The following is a 19,307-nucleotide window of genomic DNA, read 5'->3' as shown; positions in this document are numbered from 1 at the left end:
GTCAAATGCTTTTTCTGCCTCTATTAAGAGTTTGAGAGTGTTTCCAACTCTTCAATTTTTTTGGAAGAGTTTGAGAAGAATTTGTATTAATTCTTCTATAAATGTTCGGTAAAATTCACCAGTGAAGCAATCTGGTCCTGGGCTTTCCTTCACTGAAAAATTTTTAATTGTTGGACCAATCTTCTTACCAGTAATTGGTCTATTCAGGTTTTCTAGTTCTTCTTGATTTAGTCCTGGTAGGTTGTTTACTTCCAAGAATTTGTCCAGTTTGTTAGCATATAATTGTTCATAGTTGCCTTTTTATGAGCCTTTGTATTTCTGTGGTATCAGTTATAATGTCTCCTCCTTCATTTATAATTTTGTTGATTTGGGTCCTCTTCTTTCTTTGGTTTGTTTAGCTAAAGGCTTGTCAACTTTTATCTTTTCAAAGAACCAGTTCTTAGTTTGATTAATGTTTTCTATTGTTTCCCTGTTTTCTATTTCATTTATTTCTACTCTAATCTTTACTATTTCCTTCCTTCTGCTAACTTTGGTTTCAGTTTTTGTTTTTCTAGTTCCTTAAGATGGAGAATTAGGTTATTGGTTTGGAACCTTTCTTACTTCCTATTGTAGGACTTTATTGATATGAACTTCCCTTTTAGAACTGATTTGCTGCATCCAATAAGTTTTGGTATGTTGTATTTCCATTCCCACTTGTCTCAAGATACTTTTTTATTTTCCCTTTATCTCTTCTTTGATCCATTGATTGTTCAGAAGACTGTTGCTTAATTTCTATATATTCATGAATTTTCTGGTTTTCCTCTTGTTATTGATTTCTAGTTTCATACCACTCTGGTCAGAGAAGATACTTAGTATGATTTTAATCTTGAATTTGCTAAGACTTGTTTTGTGACCTAACATATGGTCTATTCTGTGTACCCTAGAAAATGTTCCATGTGTACTTGAGGAGAATGTGTATTCTCCTGTTATTGGATAAAATATCTGTATACAGCTCTTAGGTCCATTTGGTCTATAGTGTTGCTCAAATCTGCTGTTTCCTTATTGATTCTCTGTATGGAGGATCTATCCATTGTTGAGAGTGGGGTATTAAAGTCCCCAACTATATATTTCTCCTTTTAGTTCTGTTAGTATTTGCTTTGTGTATTTAGTTGCTCCAATGTTGAGCACATATTTATAATTGTTATATCTTCTTGACTGCTTTATCACTATATAGTGATCTACTTTTTCTTTTTACATTTTTAGTTTAAAGTCTATTTTGTCTGATATAAGTATAGCTATTCCTGCCTTTGTTGTTGTTGTTACAACTTGCTTGAAATATTTTTTTCCATCCCTTCACTGTTAGTCTGTGTGTCTTTAAGGCTAAAGTGAGTCTCTTGTAGGCAGTGTATTGTTGGATCTTGTGTTTTTTTGTTTTTTGGTTTTTTTTAATCCATTCAGCAATTTATGTATTTTGATTGGATAATTTAATGTTTGTATTTAAAGTAATTATTGATAAGTACAGACTTACTATTGCCATTTCTGTTTTCCTATTGTTTTGTAGGTCCATTGTTTCTTTATTTTTTAGTTTTCATTTTATTTTTTATTTTTATTTTATTTTATTTTATTTTTTTAATTTATTGAGGTGACAATTGTTAGTAAAATTACATAGATTTCAGGTGTGCAATTCTGTATCACATCATCTATAAATTACATTGTGTGTTCACAACCCAGAGTCAGTTCTCCTTCCATCACCATATATTTGATCCCCCTTACCCTCATCTCCCACCCCCCAACCCCCTTACTCTCTGGTAACCACTAAATTACGTTCCCCAGATTAATTTTCAAACCCCCGTGGCCATCCTGTGGTCACCGACTGCCCTCCAATCCCCTCACCCTCCCCCCACCCCCACCCCCCCGCCCATCTAGCAACCCTCAGTTTTTCCTCTTTGTCTCCAAAACTGTTTCTGATTAGTTCATTCATTTATTCTTTTCTTTAGATTCCACATATAAGTGAGATCATATGGTACTTATCTTTCTCTGTCTGACTTATTTCACTTAACATAATGTTCTCTAGGTCCATCCATGTTGTTGCAAATGGTAAGATTTCTTTCTTCTTTATGGCTGCGTAATACTCCATTGTATAAATGTACCACAGTTTCTTAATCCAGTCATCTACCGATGGGCATTTCGGTTGTTTCCATGTCTTAGCTATTGTGTATAGTGCTGCAATAAACATAGGAGTGCATAAAGATTTTTGAATTGGAGTTTTGGATTTCTTCGGATAGATACCTAGGAGTGGAATTACTGGATCATAGGGTAGTTCCATTTTCAGATTTTTGAGATACCTCCATACTGTTTTCCATAGTGGTTGCACCAATCTGCAATCCCACCAACAGTGCACAAGCGTTCCCTTTTCTCCACATCTGTGCCAGCACTTGTTGTTTGTTGATTTATTGATGATAGCCATTTTGACTGGGGTGAGGTGGTATCTCATTGTGGTTTTTATTTGCATTTCTCTGATGGTTAGTGAGGTTGAGCATTTCTTCATATTGTTTGCCATCTGTATGTCCTTTTTAGAAAAATGTCTCTTCAAGTCCTTTGCCCATTTTTTAATTGGGTCGTTTGTTTTTTTGGAGTTGAGTTGAGTGAGTTTTTTATAGATTTGTGATATTAATCCCTTATCAGATATATCACTGGCAAGTATCTTTTCCCATTCAGTAGGATCCCTTTTTGTTTTATTGATGGTTTCCTTTGCTGTGAAAAAACTTTTTAGTTTGATGTAATCCCACATGTTTATTTTTTTCTCTTACTTCCCTCGCGCAAGGGGATATATCAGTAAAAATCTTACTCTGGGTAATGTCTGTGATGTTTCTTCCTATATTTTCTTCTAGGTATTTTATGGTTTCAGATCTTACATTTAAGTCTTTAAGCCATTTTGACTTTATTTTTGTATATGGTGTAAGGAGGTGGTCCAGCTTCATTTTTTTGCATGTGTCTGTCCAGGTTTCCCAGCACCATTTATTGAATAGACTGTCTTTACCCCATCGTACATTCTTGCTTCCATTGTCGTAGATTAAATGGCCATATAGGCATGGATTTATTTCTGGACTCTCTATTCTGTTCCATTGATCTATGTGTCTGTTTTTATGCCAGTACCATGCTGTTTTGATTATTGTAGCCCTGTAGTACAAGCTAAAGTCAGGGAGTGTGATACCGCCAGTATTGTTCTTTTTTCTTAAGATTGCTTTGGCTATTTGGGGGTCTTTTGTGGTTCCAAACAAATCTGATGATTTTTTTGTTCTATTTCTTTAAAAAATGCCATTGGGATTTTGATGGGGATTGCATTAAATCTGTATATTGCTTTGGGTAATATGGCCATTTTAACTATGTTGATTCTTCCAATCCATGAGCATGGAATGTCTTTCCATTTCTTTGTGTCTTCTTCAATTTCTTTCAAAAATGTCTTATAGTTTTCAGCATATAGGTCCTTCACATCTGTGGTTAAGTTTATTCGTAGGTGTTTTATTCTTTTTGCTGCAATTACAAAAGGAATTTTTTTTTGTATTTCTTTTTCTGAGATTTCATTGTTAGTATATAGGAATGCAATGGACTTTTATATGTTGATTTTTGTAGCCAGCAAATTTACTGTATTTGTTGATTGTTTCTAATAGCTTTTTGGTGGAGTCTTTAGGGTTTTCTATATATAGCATCATTTCAGCTACAAAGAGTAACAATTTAACTTCTTCATTCCCAATTTGGATGCCTTTTATTTCTTTCTGTTGCCTGACTGCTCTGGCAAGGACTTCCAACACTATGTTGAAAAGCAGAGGTGATAGGGGACAGCCCTGTCGTGTTCCTGAACGTCGAGCAAAGGGCTTCAGTTTTTCACCATTAATTATGAGATTAGCTGAGGGTTTGTCATATATGGCCTTTATGATGTTAAAGTATTTTCCTTCCATACCTATTTCATTAAGTGTTTTAATAATAAATGGCTGTTATATCTTGTCAAATGCCTTTTCTGCATCAATTGATATAATCATATGATTTTTGTCCTTTATTTTGTTTATGTGATGTATCACATTGATGGATTTGCGGATGTTGAACCATCCTTGTACCCCAGGGATGAACCCCACTTGGTCATGATGAATAATCTTTTTAATGCATTGTTTTATTTGATTTGCTAGAATTTTGGTTAGGATTTTTGCATCTGTATTCATCAGAGATATTGGTCTGTAGTTTTCCTTTTTTGTGTTGTCCTTACCAGGTTTTGGTATCAGGGTAATGTTGGCCTCATAAAATGAGTTAGGGAGTACTGTCTCTTCTTCAATTTTTTGGAAGAGTTTGAGCAGGATTGGTATTAGATCCTCTTTGAAGGTTTGGTAGAATTTACTAGTGAATCCATCTGGTCCTGGACCTTTTTTTTTTTTTTTTTTTTTTAAGATTTTTATTTGGAAGGGGAACAGGACTTTATTGGGGAACAGTGTGTACTTCCAGGCCTTTTTTTTTTTTGCAAGTCAAGTTGTTGTCCTTTCAGTCTTAGTTGTGGAGGATGCCGTTCAGCTCCAGGTCCAGTTGCCATTGCTAGTTGCAGGGGGCATAGCCCACCATCCCTTGCGGGATTCGAGGAATTGAACTAGCAACCTTGTGGTTGAGAGCCCGTGCTCCAAACACTTGAGCCATCTGGGAGGAAGCTCAGCTCAAGGTGCCGTGTTCAATCTTAGTTGCAGGGGGCGGAGCCCACCATCCCTTGCGGGACTCAAGCAATCTTGTGGTTGAGAGCCCACTGGCCCATGTGGGAATCGAACCGGCAGCCTTCGGAGTTAAGAGCATGGAGCTCTAACCGCCTGAGCCACCAGGCCGGCCCTGGTCCTGGACTTTTGCTTTTGGGAAAGTTTTGGATGACTGATTCAATTTCATTACTGGTGATCGGTCTATTTAGATTTTCCAGTTCTTCATGGTTCAGCCTCGGAAGGCTATATGTTTCTAAGAACTTGTCCATTTCTTCTAGGTTATTGAATTTGGTGGCATATAGTCCTTCATAGTATTCTTGGATGATCCTTTGTATTTCTGTGGTGTCCGTGATAACTTCCCCTTTTTCATTTCTGATTTTGTTAGTGAGTCTAGCCAAGGGTTTGTCAATTTTGTTAATCTTTTCAAAGAACCAGCTCTTTGTCACAGTAATTTTTTTCTATTGTCTTTCTGTTCTCTATTTCATTTAGTTCTGCTCTGATTTTTGTTATTTCCTTTCTTCTGCTGACCTTGGGTTTCACTCGTTCTTCTTTTTCTAGTTCTTTAAGGTGTAACATGAGGTTATTTATTCGGGATTTTTCTTGTTTCTTGAGCTAGGCCTGTAACAATATAAATTTCCCTCTTAAAACTGCTTTCGCTACATCCCCCAAATTTTGGTAGGATGTATTTTCATTGTCATTTGTTTCTATGTATCTTTTGATCTCTCCTCTAATTTCTTCTTTGACCTGGTAGTTCTTTAAAAGATGTTGTTTAATCTCCATGTATTTGTGGTTTTTCCTGCTTTCCTTTTGCAGTTGATATCCAATTTCAAAGCCTTGTGATCAGAGAATATGCTTGGTATGATTTCAATCTTCTTAAATTTGCTGAGGCTGATTTTATGTCCCAATATATGGTCTATCCTTGAGAATGTTCCATGTACACTAGAAAGAAATGTAAAGTCTGATGTTTTAGGATGAAGTGCTCTGTATATGTCAATTATGTCCATTTCATCTAATGTGTCATTTAGGGCTATTATTTCGTTATTTATTTTCTGTTTGGATGATCTATCCATAGCTGTCAATGATGTATTTAAGTCCCCTAGTATAATTGTGTTTTGGTCAATTTCTCCCTTTAGTTCTGTTAGTAGTTGCTTGGTATATTTTGATGTTCCCTGATTGGGGACATAAATATTGATGACTGTTATGTCTTCTTGTTGTATAGTCCCCTTTACCATTATGAAATGTCCATCTTTGTCTCTTGTTACCCTTTTCACCCTGAAGTCTGCTTCATCTGATATCAGTATGGATACACCTGATTTTCTCTGGATACCATTTGCTTGGAGTGTCAATTTCCACCCTTTCACTTTGAGTCTATGCTTGTCCTTGTAGCTGAGATGTGTCTCTTGGAGACAGCATATGGTTGGGTTTAGTTTTTTGATCCAATCTGCTACTCTGTGCCTTTTTATTGGTGAGTTCAGTCCATTTACATTTAGGGTGATTATTGATATGTGAGGATTTCCTGTCATTCTATCTTTAGTTTTCTTGTAAGGCTGTGTCTCCATTGTTTCTTTGCCTTTTTGTTGTTGTCTATTATTTCTGTGTGGTGGTATTCTATGATGTTTCCCTCTGTTTCTTCTTCTATTACAGTATATATTTCAGTTCAGGATTTCTTTTTGAGTGGTTACCCTTAAGTTTATGTAAAAGAAAGTTGGATATTTAAAGGATTCCATTTTCTTCAGCACGCTTATTTTCTACATTCCCATATTCTGATTCAGGCCTTTACTCTCCCCCTTTTTATGTTTTGGTTGCCACAAATTGTCCCTGTTGATGGTGGTCGAATAGCCTCCTTTAGTATTTCTTGTAGTGCAGGTCGTGTATTAGAAAATTCCCTCAGCTTCTGTATGTCTGGAAAGGTCTTTATTCCTCCTTCATATCTAAAGGATATCTTTGTTGGGTATGTTATTCTTGGCTCATAATTTCTCTCTTTCAATAGTTTGAATATTTGGTTCCACTCCCTCCTGACTTATAGAGTTTCTGCTGAAAAATCTGATAATAATCTAATGAGCTTTCCTTTATAGGTTACCATCTTCTTTTCCCTGGCTGCCTTGAGGATTATTTCTTTGTCGTTGATTTTAGACAGCTTCAATACAATGTGCCTTGGAGAAGGCCTGTTGGGATTGAGGTAATTAGGTGTTCCATTTGCTTCTTGGATTCGAGGATCCAGTTCTGTCCAAAAGTTTGGGAAGTTCTCATTGACAATTTGTTTGAATATATTCTCTGTTCCCTTCTCTCTTTCTTCTCTTTCTGGTATGTCCATTATTCTTATATTGCTCTTTCTGATGAAGTCAGAAAGTTCTTGTAGAGTTCTTTCATTTCTTTTAAGTCTCAAGTCTTTTTCTTCTTCCATCCATGTAATTTCCAGGTTTCTATCTTCAATGTCACTGATTCTTTCCTCCATCTGGTCAACTCTATTACTTAAGCTGGTTATTTCATTCTTCATTTTTTTCTACTGAGTTCTTAATCTCCAGAAATTCTATTTGGTTCTTTCGTAAAATTTCAATCTCTTTCGTAAAATGCTCTTGTTGTTCTTTGATTGTGTTTCTGAGTTCATTAAACTGCCTTTCTGTGTTTTCTTGCATCTTGTTGAGTTTAATCAGAACTGCAATCTTCAATTCTCTGTCATTTAAGTCACATATTCCCATATCTTTAAGTTCCTTTTCTGGAGACTTTTCACTTTCTTTCTGAGCTGTCTTGTTGCCTTGGTTATTCATGGCAATTACTGATTTATTATTTCTCTTCCTAGACATCTACAGGAATGGCTTCTGGAACAGGTGGATAGGAAGAGGTCTTTCTTTTGTTTTCCAGTACTTGTTTCCAGTAGAATGTTTTATTTTCTCTCCGACTGCAGCTTTCTTTTCTCTCTCACACGGTAGTGCTATGTTTTCTCTGCACTATTCCAGCTTCTCACACAATGGGGGGATTCCCTGGGAGATGGGCTTCTCCTCTGTTAATAGTTTGCCTGGGTCACAGGGTGCAGTGTCTGTGTGGGTATGCGGAGAGCTTTTGAAGTTCCAAAGCTCTTCCTGCACCAGATTCAGAGCCTATATGTTTCAGCATTTCTGTTTACTCCTACAGGGATCCGCGCAGATAAGTGGGGCCAGGGGTGGGGTGAGTTGTGAGAGGTGGCCCAGAGCAATGGCGGCGACCACCACCACAGCCAGTCCTGCTTCCATAGCTCCCTCCCCTTTGCCGGAACTAGTTGTGCTGTGAATCTGTGTCTGCGGTCTACAGTTCTCAGATCAGCAAATATTCTGTTCTTTTGATCTGACACTGCTACTGTTCCACTTCTAGCACTGGACTGGTGGGGGCGGGGTGAGCTTTGGGAGGGGAGGGAGGGGGCAGCTAGTCTCTGTGCCTAAGGCTTCCATTCTCTGCGGCAGTAAGGGCTTAAACCACCGTCTTCAGCCTTCTTCCCTCAGTCTTTTCTCTGAGGTCTCTGCCGTGAGTGTTGGGTTCAGCCATTTTATATGCTGTCCCCTCAGCCCTGTGGGCCATAAACGGAGCCCTAGCAGTCCGAGTTCTTCCCTCTCTCACAGCTGCGGGAGTTCTGGGATGCAGCGAGCTCAGAGCACTGAGCTAGGTCTGCGTCCTGCGCCTGCGCAGCTCCGTCTCCGCACTTCTCCCTTCCCTCCTCCCCCGCTTGCACGATTCGCCCACCTTTAGGTGAATTCAGTAGTGGGCCTCTTCGTCTTGACTGTCTGCTGTGCTGGGAGTCCTTTGTGGAGTTATAGTTGTTCGATTAGTTGTAAATTCCAGGGGAGATTTACAGAGGCTCACCTCACACTGCCATTTTGATGACCAGGTCCATTGTTTCTTAACCTTTTTTGTTTTAATGTCTTGTGGTCTAAAAATGCTTTAACTACTTTATCATGTTCTTTTGTGTAATTACTATAGGTTTTTCCCTTGTGGTTACCATGAGGCTTAGATAAAATATCTTAAAATGTAACAACCTATTTTAAAGTAATAATAATTTAATTTCAATAGAAGTCGTAAGTTTTATACTTTTACTTCTCCTCTCCCTCACATTTTAGGTTATTGGTGTTCAGTTTGCATATTTTTATGTTGTGTAACTAATAATAGATTATTGTAGTTATGGTTATTTCTAATGTTTGTTTTTAACTTTTAGACTAGAGTTGTAAATGAATGATGCATTACTAACACCATATTACAGAACCAAACTTTGACTATATATTTACCATTACCAGTGGGTTTTACACTGCCTTCTTATGTTTTTATGATGTTAATTAGTGTCCTTTATTTTTTCTCAAAGAACTCTCTCTAGCATTTCTTATAAGACAAGTCTAGTGGTGATGAATTCTCTCTGCTTTTGTTTGGGAAAGTCTTTATCCCTCTTTTGTTTCTGAAGGACAATTTCACCTGGTATAGTATTCTTGGTTGATGGTTTTGTTGTTTCAATATTTTAAATATGCTATCCCATTCTCTTCTGGCCTGAAAAGTTTCTGTAGAGAAACCTATAGTCTTGTAGGGGTTCTGTTATGCGTAACTTCTCTTTTCTCTTGCTGCTTGTAAAATTATTTCTGTCTTTGACTTTTGATAATTTAATTACAATGTGTCTTGGTGTAGCCCTATTCAGGTTCAACCTATTTGGGGTCCTTTTGGTCTCTTGGGTTTAGATATCTCTTTCTCTCCCCAAGTTGGAAAACTTTTCAGCCATTTAAATATACTGTCCCTTTTTCTTTCTCTTCTTCTGGAATTCCCATTGCAAACATTGTTTGTTTTCATTGTGTCCCATAAGTCCCATTAGCTTTTTTCACTGTTTTTCTTTTTTTTTCTTCGACTCTGACGGGATAATTTCAAATGTCCTATCTGCCAGGTCGCTGATTCTTTCTTCTGTATGGTTGAGTATGCTTTTGAGTCTCTCTTATTCAGTTTAGTTATTGCATTTTTCAGCTCTAGGATTTTTTTTATGGTTTCTATTTCTTTGTTGAACTCGTTTTCTTCATGCATTGTTTTCCTAATTTCATTTAGTTTTGTGTATTCTTGTAGTTCACTAAATTTCTTTTAAAGGATTATTCTGTTTTTTTTTTGTTTGTTTTTTTTTTTTTTTTTTTTTGTCTAACAGTTCATAAATCTCCATTTCTTTAGGGTCGGTTATTAGAGATTTGTTAGTTTCCTTTGGTGGTGTCATGTTTATATGATTGTGTGTGTGTGTGTGTGTGTGTGTGTGTGTGAGAGAGAGAGAGAGAGAGAGAGAGAGAGAGAGAGAGAGAGAGAGACACTTGACTCCTTATGTTGGTATCCGCATTTGAGTAAGTGGTCTCCTCTTCCAAACTTTACAAGTTTCCTTTGGCAGTTCTTCACCAGTCAGCTTAGTTTGGTTCTGGTAATGTCCTTGGGCAGGTGGGGCCTACTATTAGGGTCTATTTTGGGGTAAGGCACCTGTTTGAGCTCTGAGGTCAGTTGGGGTGTGTGCCATTGGCTGAGAACAGCTGGATAGGCCTTCTGGGTTAGTTCCCTGCCCATGTGAGGCTATAGGATGAGCTCTGTTGTTGCCTGAAATCTCTGGTCAGGCTTACTAGATGGTCAGGACTGGGTGTCATGCTCAGAAGTAGGTGGGACTATGAATTAGCTTCCCTGCTCTGACAGGACAGCAGGACAGGGTGCAGGACCTGCATGGCACATTGTTCAGGGACCCAAATTAGGCAAGAGTGTTCACTGAATATCCTGGGCAGGTGAGGCCACCAGTTTTTCTCTGCAGACAGGGGAAGACACAGGCTGTGCTCTGTTCAAGCACCACTATAAGCAGGGCAGTTGGGTGGGCTACGCAGCTTCCTTTGTGCTCTGATAAGGTTCGCTGGTCAGGTGGACCGAAGGCTGTAGTTAACAGTAAGTGGCTACAAATTAAGTTTCCATGCCTGGGTGCAGCAGCAGAAGCAGCTGCCAGGCCTCCAAGGCTCTTTTGTGGTCTCAAGCTGAATCATGCCCAAAGTTCCCTAGCCAAACAGGGATACTGACCTTGCTCTGGGAGCAGTTAGCTCTGCCCACCCACATCTCAGAGCAAGTCTTGCTGGGTTCTGCAGCTTCCAGGTGTTCTCACCAGCCCTTCCTGTCAGATGTGACCAGGGGCTGGCCAGAGCTGGTAGAGCTATGACTCAGCCCTTCTGCCTGAGCATGGGCAGACCAGGGTCCAGGGCCAGCAAAACTCCTCATTTGCGGAGCCAGATCAGGCAGACTTGTCCTCGCCAAGTTCTCTGGTCAGACTGCACTGAATTCGCTCTGCAGGTGAGTAAAGCCGCTGGTTTGGACTTGGGCTCTGCAGGTAGGAACTCAGTCTGCTAAGATCAGAGTGCTGGTTGTTGGAACCTCCTCCCGTCTCCATCATAATCAGATCCCCTGTAGTTGAGTCCAATTCCTCTGCAAACCGTGGGGCAAAACCAGAGTAGGGGCTCCCATTAAATGACCCACAATGTTTTTGAGGGGTAGGAGTGGATGTCACCCCTGGGCTCCCTTTTCCCTCTGGAGGAAGTGTAGGCTCAGGGGAGACTTCTCGGTGTGGTGCTGCACTGGCCTGGGGGAAGAGCAATGCAGTCAGCATGTAGCCACTCCTCTTACTTTCCAATGCAGTATCGCTTGGTCTCTGTGGTGCACGTATGTGGGGTGGGGGAGTGGGAGGGTGCGTCAGCCCATGTTCTCTCAGTGGTGTCTTGTTGTGCATAGTTGTTAGTTGTTCTTCTTATGAGGGGAAGCAACGTCAGGAATGACCTTTGTTGTCATCTTGGTGATGTCACTCCCCTTACTATGTGTTGAATACTGTTCTGAGGACTTTATATGGATTAGCTTCTTTAATCCTCACAACCACTTTATGGTACTACTATGAACCCCATTTTACAGATGTGAAAATTGAGGCACAGGGATGATAAAGTGGGAGCCCTTGTTTCACAGTCCCTCTGCTTTTAATCCTGAGACTAGGACTCACCAAAACTGTTCCTCTGCTTCCTGCCCCTCAAGAACAGGGGTCCCTCTCCTCCATCATGAGGCAGTGTTACATTACCCTTCCCTGGGCCCTCTGAGTAACATACCTGCTGGAGATGGCAAATTCAGTGGAAGAGGCAGGAGCAGTAGATAGGAGATGCAAGAAGAAAGGAGGCACAAAGGGGTTTTCCAATTCATCAGGACACTAGTGAAGGCAGGTACTCCATTTTTTAACCACCACTTCCCCATCTCAACAAAAAAAGCGGGTGGTGGGACTGGCAACCGCCTGTCCAGTACCCCTCCTTAGCCAAAACCTATCTTAGGCCACTGGCAGCATTCCAACCTGCCTCTGGATGAGGGCAGCTCCCTACCCAAGGCAGACCCACCCCTCAGTCACTGAAGCTCAGGCAGCCACCCTGCTTCATCTCTGGAGCATGGATTCAGGCTTTGAGCTTTTGACTAGGGAAGGCACGGGCCCAGAAAGGACTTGTTCAGGTCACAGAGTTTGTAGGTGTCAGAGCCAAAAGTAAGTCCCAGTGTCCTAAAGCCAGAATTATCTCCCCCCTCCCCATAATGCCATTTTGTGTGGAAGTTTTCATGATGGTTGAGAGAGTGGATGGGGCTATTATCGTTCCCAATATTTCTCCTGTAAGAAAATAGTCAGTGAATGTCTCACAAAAGAGCTTCAGAAAATCGTCTATTTCTGTATTACGAATGACCCTTAAATCTACCAGTAAAGGGAAAGGGAGTAAAAACAATGCCGATTCTTTCCTTGAATTTGCATAAAATCTCCAAAAGGAACTTGTACATTTGTTGCCTTCAAGGGGGAGACTAGATGGCTCATGGATGGAGTGACTGTTGTACCATTTGCACATCGAGCCATGTGAACATACAGCCTATTCAAAATAAAGATCCTTTAAAAAATATTCCTGCTCCTTTTCAGCCAGGACTGCCAATTTGTCAAAATGATCAACACAAAGGGAAAGAAGAGAGGCACCAACTGTATGTTCTCCAGGCCTTTTAGAAAACATGTTCCTTTGTGAATCTACCAGAAAGGGGATACGGTAGACATCAAGGGAATGGGCACTGTCCAAAAGGAAGGCCCCACAAATGTTCCCACGGCAAAACTGGAAGGGTCTACAGTGTCACCCAAAATGTGGTTGGCATTGTTGTAAACAAACAAATTAAGGGCAAGTTTCTTGCCAAGAGAATTAATGTACGTAGTGAGCATATTAAGCACTCTAAGCTGAGAAAGCTTCCTGAAACGGGTGAAGGAAAATGATCAAAAAAAAAAGGAAGTCAAAGAGAAAGGTACCTGGGTTCAACTGAAACGCCAGCCAGAGCAGCACCCTTTGTGAGAACCAGTGGAAAGGAGCCTGAGCTGCTGGAACCCCTTCCCTATGAATCTATGGCATGGTAAGTGTAAAAAAATAAAAGACCTCTGTACTATTTAAAATATTTCTCTTAATTGAGTAGAAGTGTTGTGTCCCCTCACCCAAAGAAATATTTAAAGAAAACTTCGAATTGTGTCCTAAAAAAACAAAAACAAAAACATATATACAGCTCTATCTATCTATGTATCTCCCTGAAACCCCAAGCTGGGAGCCAGGACTCCTCAGTTCTGGCCCCACGTCTGCCACAAACTGACTGTAACTTCAGGCAACTCATGTAATCTGTCCAGGCCATTTCCTCCGCTGTAAAACAGGAATTAGCTGAACCCGTCATCCGCAAGGCTCCCTTCAGCTCTAAAGGTCTGAGTCTAGACTCCCCAGCTAGATTCTCTAAGATCCATGAGGGAGGGATGGGACAATTTTGGAGTCTTCTGAAAAAGCTCCCTTGTAAACCTTAGCTCAGGGGATTTGCTCACTCAACTAGAAGCCACCTCACTTCCTGGAAGCCAGGGCTGCAGACCAAGCTGACCAGGACTGTTCTGTGAGCTAGGAAGAAGACAAGAGATGCTGACAGAGGAGTGTGGTCAACCAAAGTCGACTTTCAGAGATATATTGACCTGGATTCAAATCCTACGTGACCTTGACTTATAGTCATTTAACCTGAGCCCACATTTCCTCATCCATGAAATATCAACTTCGCAGGCTAAGTAGATTATGTGACAGCATGAAAAGCACCTGATATACAGAAAGTGTTTGACAAATGTTAGCTTGCTTCCTTCCTGCCTCCGTCCCTTCAGAGCTGGCTAGCACACTGGACAGAGGAGGCTAAGTCAGTTTGTATGTATTGCCTTTAAGTTGGTTTTCTTATGCAAACCCACGAAACATGGCCATCTCAAGTTGGTTCTCTTAGCATTTTTGTTGCTATAGATCCAAGACTGTATGTAGGCTGTTCACACCACTGGAGTGAATACCTCCTTAACTTTGCCAGCTCAGGACTTCAGGGGGCTCATCTTTCATTTGTCTGCATGGGGAAAACAGTGGCCTTTGGGAGATGGCACAGGTCTCCACTTGGTAGGTGGCAGAGTAGGGTAGGGGGCAAAGGGAGAGATGGAGAATGTCAGCTGGCATCAGGGTACAGGAAGCTCCAGGGGCACAGGGATGGGGTGTGAGGGCTGTGCCTTGTGGGGAACTAGGCTTTTTTCAGGACCCCAGGCACTTGAAGTTCTCTGAATTTCTCTTGATTTTCTTTCACAGAAACAAATATGAAAATCTCTACATCACAGGTTTGTTCTGATTAGATCAGATACCTAGGAGCTGTCCTGTGCCTGTTAATTTTTCCTTCCTCTATTCTTAAGAGGAAGGAGGCAAAGGCTTTCAGAGGAGACACATTCAAACAACAGCCTTGTAGAAAATGGACCTGCAGAGATTTAATTGATGTACAAAACACAAGATTGTCATTAAAGGTGGTTGTGACATGTGAGCTAGTCCCAAAGCACAGTGAGCCAAATAAAACGGACTTTTCTCTGTGTGATAGACTGATGCCTAAAAATTATCTGGGGGTGGGGGTAAAAAAAGCCAATTGGATCTTAGTTTCTTTTCTTAATCCATGACAGAAATGAGTGGTGAGATGCTGGAGAGTTGGTTTCTATACATTGGAGAGGCAAGGGCAACCCCATTGCTTTCAAGACAGAAAAATGGGGACATTTTATTTAAACAATGAGATGTCAGAAAACATCCCTTGTAATCCCCAGGGAGCCCACTGATGAGAAGTGGGGCTGTGCCAGAATGGCAGCAGCTCCAACTGGCACAAGGTCCCTCACTGCCAAGGCCAGGCACTGGCCCAGCCCCTCACTTCCTTCAGGAGTCCCCAAGCTCTGAGAAGGGGCAGCAGGGGGTGGCACAGGTAGAAAACATAGACGGAAACAAGCACCCATGAATATACCCAAGGTAGAGAAAAGTGAGATAAGGACCAGAAGCCATCCTAGACTTTTCCGATGGCTTGCTGTCTTCTGAAAGTTGTGTGCTTGAGACCTGAGAAGCTAGCGGGGGGAGGGGGACGGGGATGGGACAGGCAAGGGGAAGGGAATGCTCCTGAGGACGGCACAGTGCCCGCAGAGGGAAGGCAGGCTGTGAGCCTGTGGGGCCCAGCCTCCAGCAACCTCTGGCAGGGCTCTGGGCCCAATGCTGACAGTCAAAGAAGACACAGAGGCTCAAGGATGGGACATTAGGAAAAGGAAAAGGTCTGATCTCCGTGAGACTGAGGTATTGAAGACACAGAGCCTGATCCCAGGGCACAGACGTGCTGGGGGCTTTGTTCCGGCACAGTAGCCGTGCAGGTCCAAGGGACCAACGTGGCCCCAAGGGAGTCCCTAGGCCTTTGACAGCAACTCCTCCAATGCCACCTCTTCCCCATGGGGTGCCCACCTCCCCAAAGTCCCACATCATCAGTGCTGCCATGTCCACGCGGGAGCTCACAGCAGTCCACTCATTTCAGCCTGGGATCCATTACGTGGTCCCTGGAGGTGGCTTACTGCCTTCAGTTGTACCGTCCTTTTCACCTAGCTGCGCCCCCTCACCCTACCCTGCTTCCTCCAAGTTTTGAGTGGGGCAAGCAGCAAAGAGATGACAGGAGAATGCTTTATCAGAGAAATAAAGTGCAGGCCCCTCCTCAGGCACTTGGTCTGGGTACAGGAGAGGCCAGGTGCCCCAAACGTCACAGATCAGGGCCTCAATAGTGATGCACATTTAGTGTGTTGTCATCCAGGCCCAGCTGCAGTAGGCCAGGAGTGGCTGTCGGGTCGGGCACTGAGGAGAAGAGATGTCTGGCCATGAGGTGAAGGAAAACTGCAGTCAGCTGAGCACGCCCAGGGAGGGGACATGGAAGGGTCTAAAGCGAAACAGGACCCTCCTCGGCCCCCCAGGGCACTAACACAAGCCCTGCAGCCCAGCCCAGCCCAGCCAGCCCAGCAGCTACAGCAGGAAGACAGACCAGAGTTTGGGAACCAGCTAAAAGGATACAACTTGGGGTGGCTCCTGTAATGTTCTAGCCACTTCCGGTTAGCCTCGATCATGCCCTGTAAGTTGGTGCTGTCCAGCTCAGGGATGTGGGAATGAGGACGCTGCAGAAGGCGGAGCTGCTCCCTGGGAAAGAAGAACAGCATTGGGAAGAGAAAGAGAAGAGTCAGGAGTGCCCAAAGGAGGAGGTACAGGTGGCACAGCTGACCGGGGGCCGTCACAGCCGCCGCCTCCCTCTTCCTCTCAGCATGCCCGCCGCAGCCTTTGTGGAGCCGCTTCAGCAATCCAAAACTCTGCCTACTGGCAGGCATGGCCCTCTGGGACGGGCCCGGAAGGGCAGGTGGACCCCTCTTCCCGGGTCAATACTCCTGATATCAAGGCTCTTGGCTCCTGCATCTACCCTTTCTGGGCCAATCTCATCAGCAAAAGCTCTCCCCTGTCAACCCAAATACCTGCCTAATTGACCAAAGGCGTAAGTGGTGGTGGGGGGGTTACTGCTGGCTGCGGCAATGCGGGGGGATACATTTGGCAAGTGACAAGATGAATGGGACAGTAATAACAGGTTTAAATAATTGCCCATCCATCTCCCCCACGGGGCTCCCCTCTCACTCCATATGTTGCTCAGCAGGACCAGGGGAAGAAGGGAGCTCTAGGAAGCAGACAAAGGGCTCAACGGCAAAGACAAAAGACACCCTGGAGGGCTGGAGGGTCCGGCCAGGGGCTGACCTCTTCCCAGGATGCCCAGGGCAGCTTCACATAGAGCTGGGCCAGGTACGCCCCGCCCTACCCCCCCGGGACTCTCCTCTGGTTGTGGAGGGGTATCTCAGACTCAGGCAGCTTTGTGGACTGGAGGCCTGCCTGACCTCTCTGGGCAACAGGACCATGAGTTCTGCTCCCTTCTGAGGGCCCACCAGCTCAGGGAGGCGCAGTGAGCCACTGACCTGTGTGGCCCCACCTCCAGGGCGGCTTACCTAGCGGACACATACCCCAGCCTGTTCTCCAAGGGGGCAGGGCTGCTGCTGAGGATTGGGACTCCAGCTGGAAAGTGGGAGGAAATTATTCAGGAATGAACCAGACCTGGGCCTAGGCAGGCCACCTCCTGCTCACCAGTCCCTCCTGTCCCCCCATTATTGAAAAGGCACTGCCCTCAAAACAAACAAAAACAGGGAAAGTTTCAGTGACTGGAAGTGAGAGATGAAAGACAGGAATTGTCCTATTTATTTTATTCCTAAAACTTAATCTCTTTTCCTTATTTGGTTGAGATGGGGAGATGTAACTGTTTCCCTTAAACAACGGTTTTTATGGCTTTTCACGTTCCTTAGCAGTCCTATGACACCACGGGAGGCCACCGAGCCCAGAAGCAAGGGGAAGCCAAATGGCCAAGGGTGACAAGCAAAATCCTGGAGTCACAGAGACATGAGGTCAAACCCAGTCTGTCGCTGCCTCACTGGGCACCTGCAGCATATTACTTAACCTCCCTGCGTCTCAGTTTCCTCCTCTGTAAAGTGGGAACACATAATTAGCACCTCAGAGGGTTATTATAAGGACTAAATGAAAAACTTTATATAAAATGCCTGGCCCATAATATAATGCACACAATAGTAGCTATTATGATGATGACGATGATGACCTTTTAGGTTCTGCTGAGCTCTGGAGTCATAAAAGCCCCTGGGAGCCCAAGCTCCAGGAAAACCATCGTGACCCATGTCTCCTCCAGCTGCAGGGCAACCAGCAAGGTCTTCTTCCCAGGGTCCACAGTCAATGGATCAATGAACCATGCCAAAGTTGGGGGTTAGGGGGATGAAGGGTAAGTGAAAAAGGAAGGGAGAAAAAGGAAGAGGAGGAGAAAGAGGGAAGGAAGGAAGAAGAGGAGGAACACACACACACTGGCCCGGAAGGAGGCTTACTTGGAAAATACTTGCGCCACTTCTCCATCAGGAAGTCGTCCACGGAGGAGGAGAGCCTGGGGCCCAGCCCCGGGTCCCAGGCCCACTGTGTGGACATGAGTGCAGCAGGGGATGAGGCTGAGACCTGGGCCAGGGAGGGGTAGATGGGAATGGAGGTGCTCCTGGAGGACCAAGGACGGCTCTGTGCGGGCGTGGAAGTGAGGAGCGCTGGTGCTGGCTGAGGGTTGAGGCTGCCCAACATGCTGAGGACACTGTTTAGCTGGCTGCTGATCCGCTGCAGGGAGCTGCTCAGGCAGTGGATCTTGTTGGGGAAGGCGGGACTTGCAGTTGGGTTGACTGAAAGGGAAGAGGCAGACGGTGAGGACGGACTCCGGTTCCAGGCGCCGGAGCATCCCCAGGCCCGGCTGGCACTGTGGCACCCTACTGGCCCGCCCCTCGCTGTTTCTCCAGACAACAGCCCCTCGGACTTGACTGCGGGTGCAGGGCACGGCAGGGCTTCTATGTACCCGACACTGCAATAGGAAGCTGGCCCTGAGAAAGAGGTTCTCCGGGGCCGGCCCTGGGGAAGAAGTAGGAGAGGGCCCTTTGCAGGCTTCAGTGGCAGAGGGAGAACAGCCTCCCAGAAGGCGGCACTGGAAGGGAGTGGCGAACAGGGACACTTCTAACTGTAAAGTGCTGTGCACATTCAGAACGCTGGCCTAGATCCTTTTGGCCCTGTGTGCTGGCAAAGCCAGACTAGTTCACTCCTTCCCAGCATTGACTGAGTGGGAGCTCCAGACACTGGCTCCCACAGGCCTACCCACACAGGGCTGAGGGAAGGGGGGCTGTACCTCTGTTCCCCAAGTTCCTCCATCTCCATGAAAACGGTGGTCCTCCCCGCCTCTCCTCCCTCTCTTCCCTGCCACCACCACTCACTGTGAGGCAGGGGGCAGGACTCGGAACTATCACTGCTCATGTCTTCCATGTCGCTGAGGTCAAAAGTCACCACTTTCTTGAGGGGGGTTCCTCTCAGAGTGTCATTATCCAAAGCCTATGGGTAGAAGGAACAGCTATTACTGGTACTTTCCCTTGTGAAGTATGGGGACTGAACACTTAGTGAACAGGCTCTCTGGGACCCAAAGTTCTGGGCAAGGCACACTGTGCAGGGAGGCAGGAGGGAGGCTAGGCTAAGAGAACTCACCACGTGGGGCACAGGCAGTCGGCCCGCCCTTGTCCCCATCAGTTCTCCCTGCCGGGTCTCTCCACCTAAGCGTCCCGCCTGCCACACCCACGCCTTGGGCACCCCGGGGAAAGTC

General features: G+C 44.2%; 1 protein-coding gene across 1 annotated transcript in view; it reads right to left on the bottom strand.

Moving 5' to 3' along the window:
- Positions 1-15,582: 15,582 nt before the first annotated feature.
- Positions 15,583-19,307, bottom strand: part of CEP164 (centrosomal protein 164) — a 72,482-nt gene continuing 68,757 nt past the window's right edge. The window contains exons 27-31 of the mRNA XM_033120685.1: positions 18,928-19,042; positions 18,013-18,348; positions 17,077-17,143; positions 16,109-16,231; positions 15,583-15,912 (exon numbers count right to left, since the gene is read on the bottom strand). Of these exons, the coding sequence (XP_032976576.1) occupies positions 15,819-15,912; positions 16,109-16,231; positions 17,077-17,143; positions 18,013-18,348; positions 18,928-19,042 (735 nt within the window). The 3' untranslated portion in view covers positions 15,583-15,818. The remainder of the gene's footprint in view (positions 15,913-16,108; positions 16,232-17,076; positions 17,144-18,012; positions 18,349-18,927; positions 19,043-19,307) is intronic.

Source organism: Rhinolophus ferrumequinum, chromosome 11, assembly GCF_004115265.2.
Source record: "Rhinolophus ferrumequinum isolate MPI-CBG mRhiFer1 chromosome 11, mRhiFer1_v1.p, whole genome shotgun sequence".
Classification (NCBI taxonomy): Eukaryota; Metazoa; Chordata; class Mammalia; order Chiroptera; family Rhinolophidae; genus Rhinolophus; species Rhinolophus ferrumequinum.
Note: the sequence above shows the minus strand (reverse complement) of the source record. Positions and strands in the feature narration are given on the sequence as shown.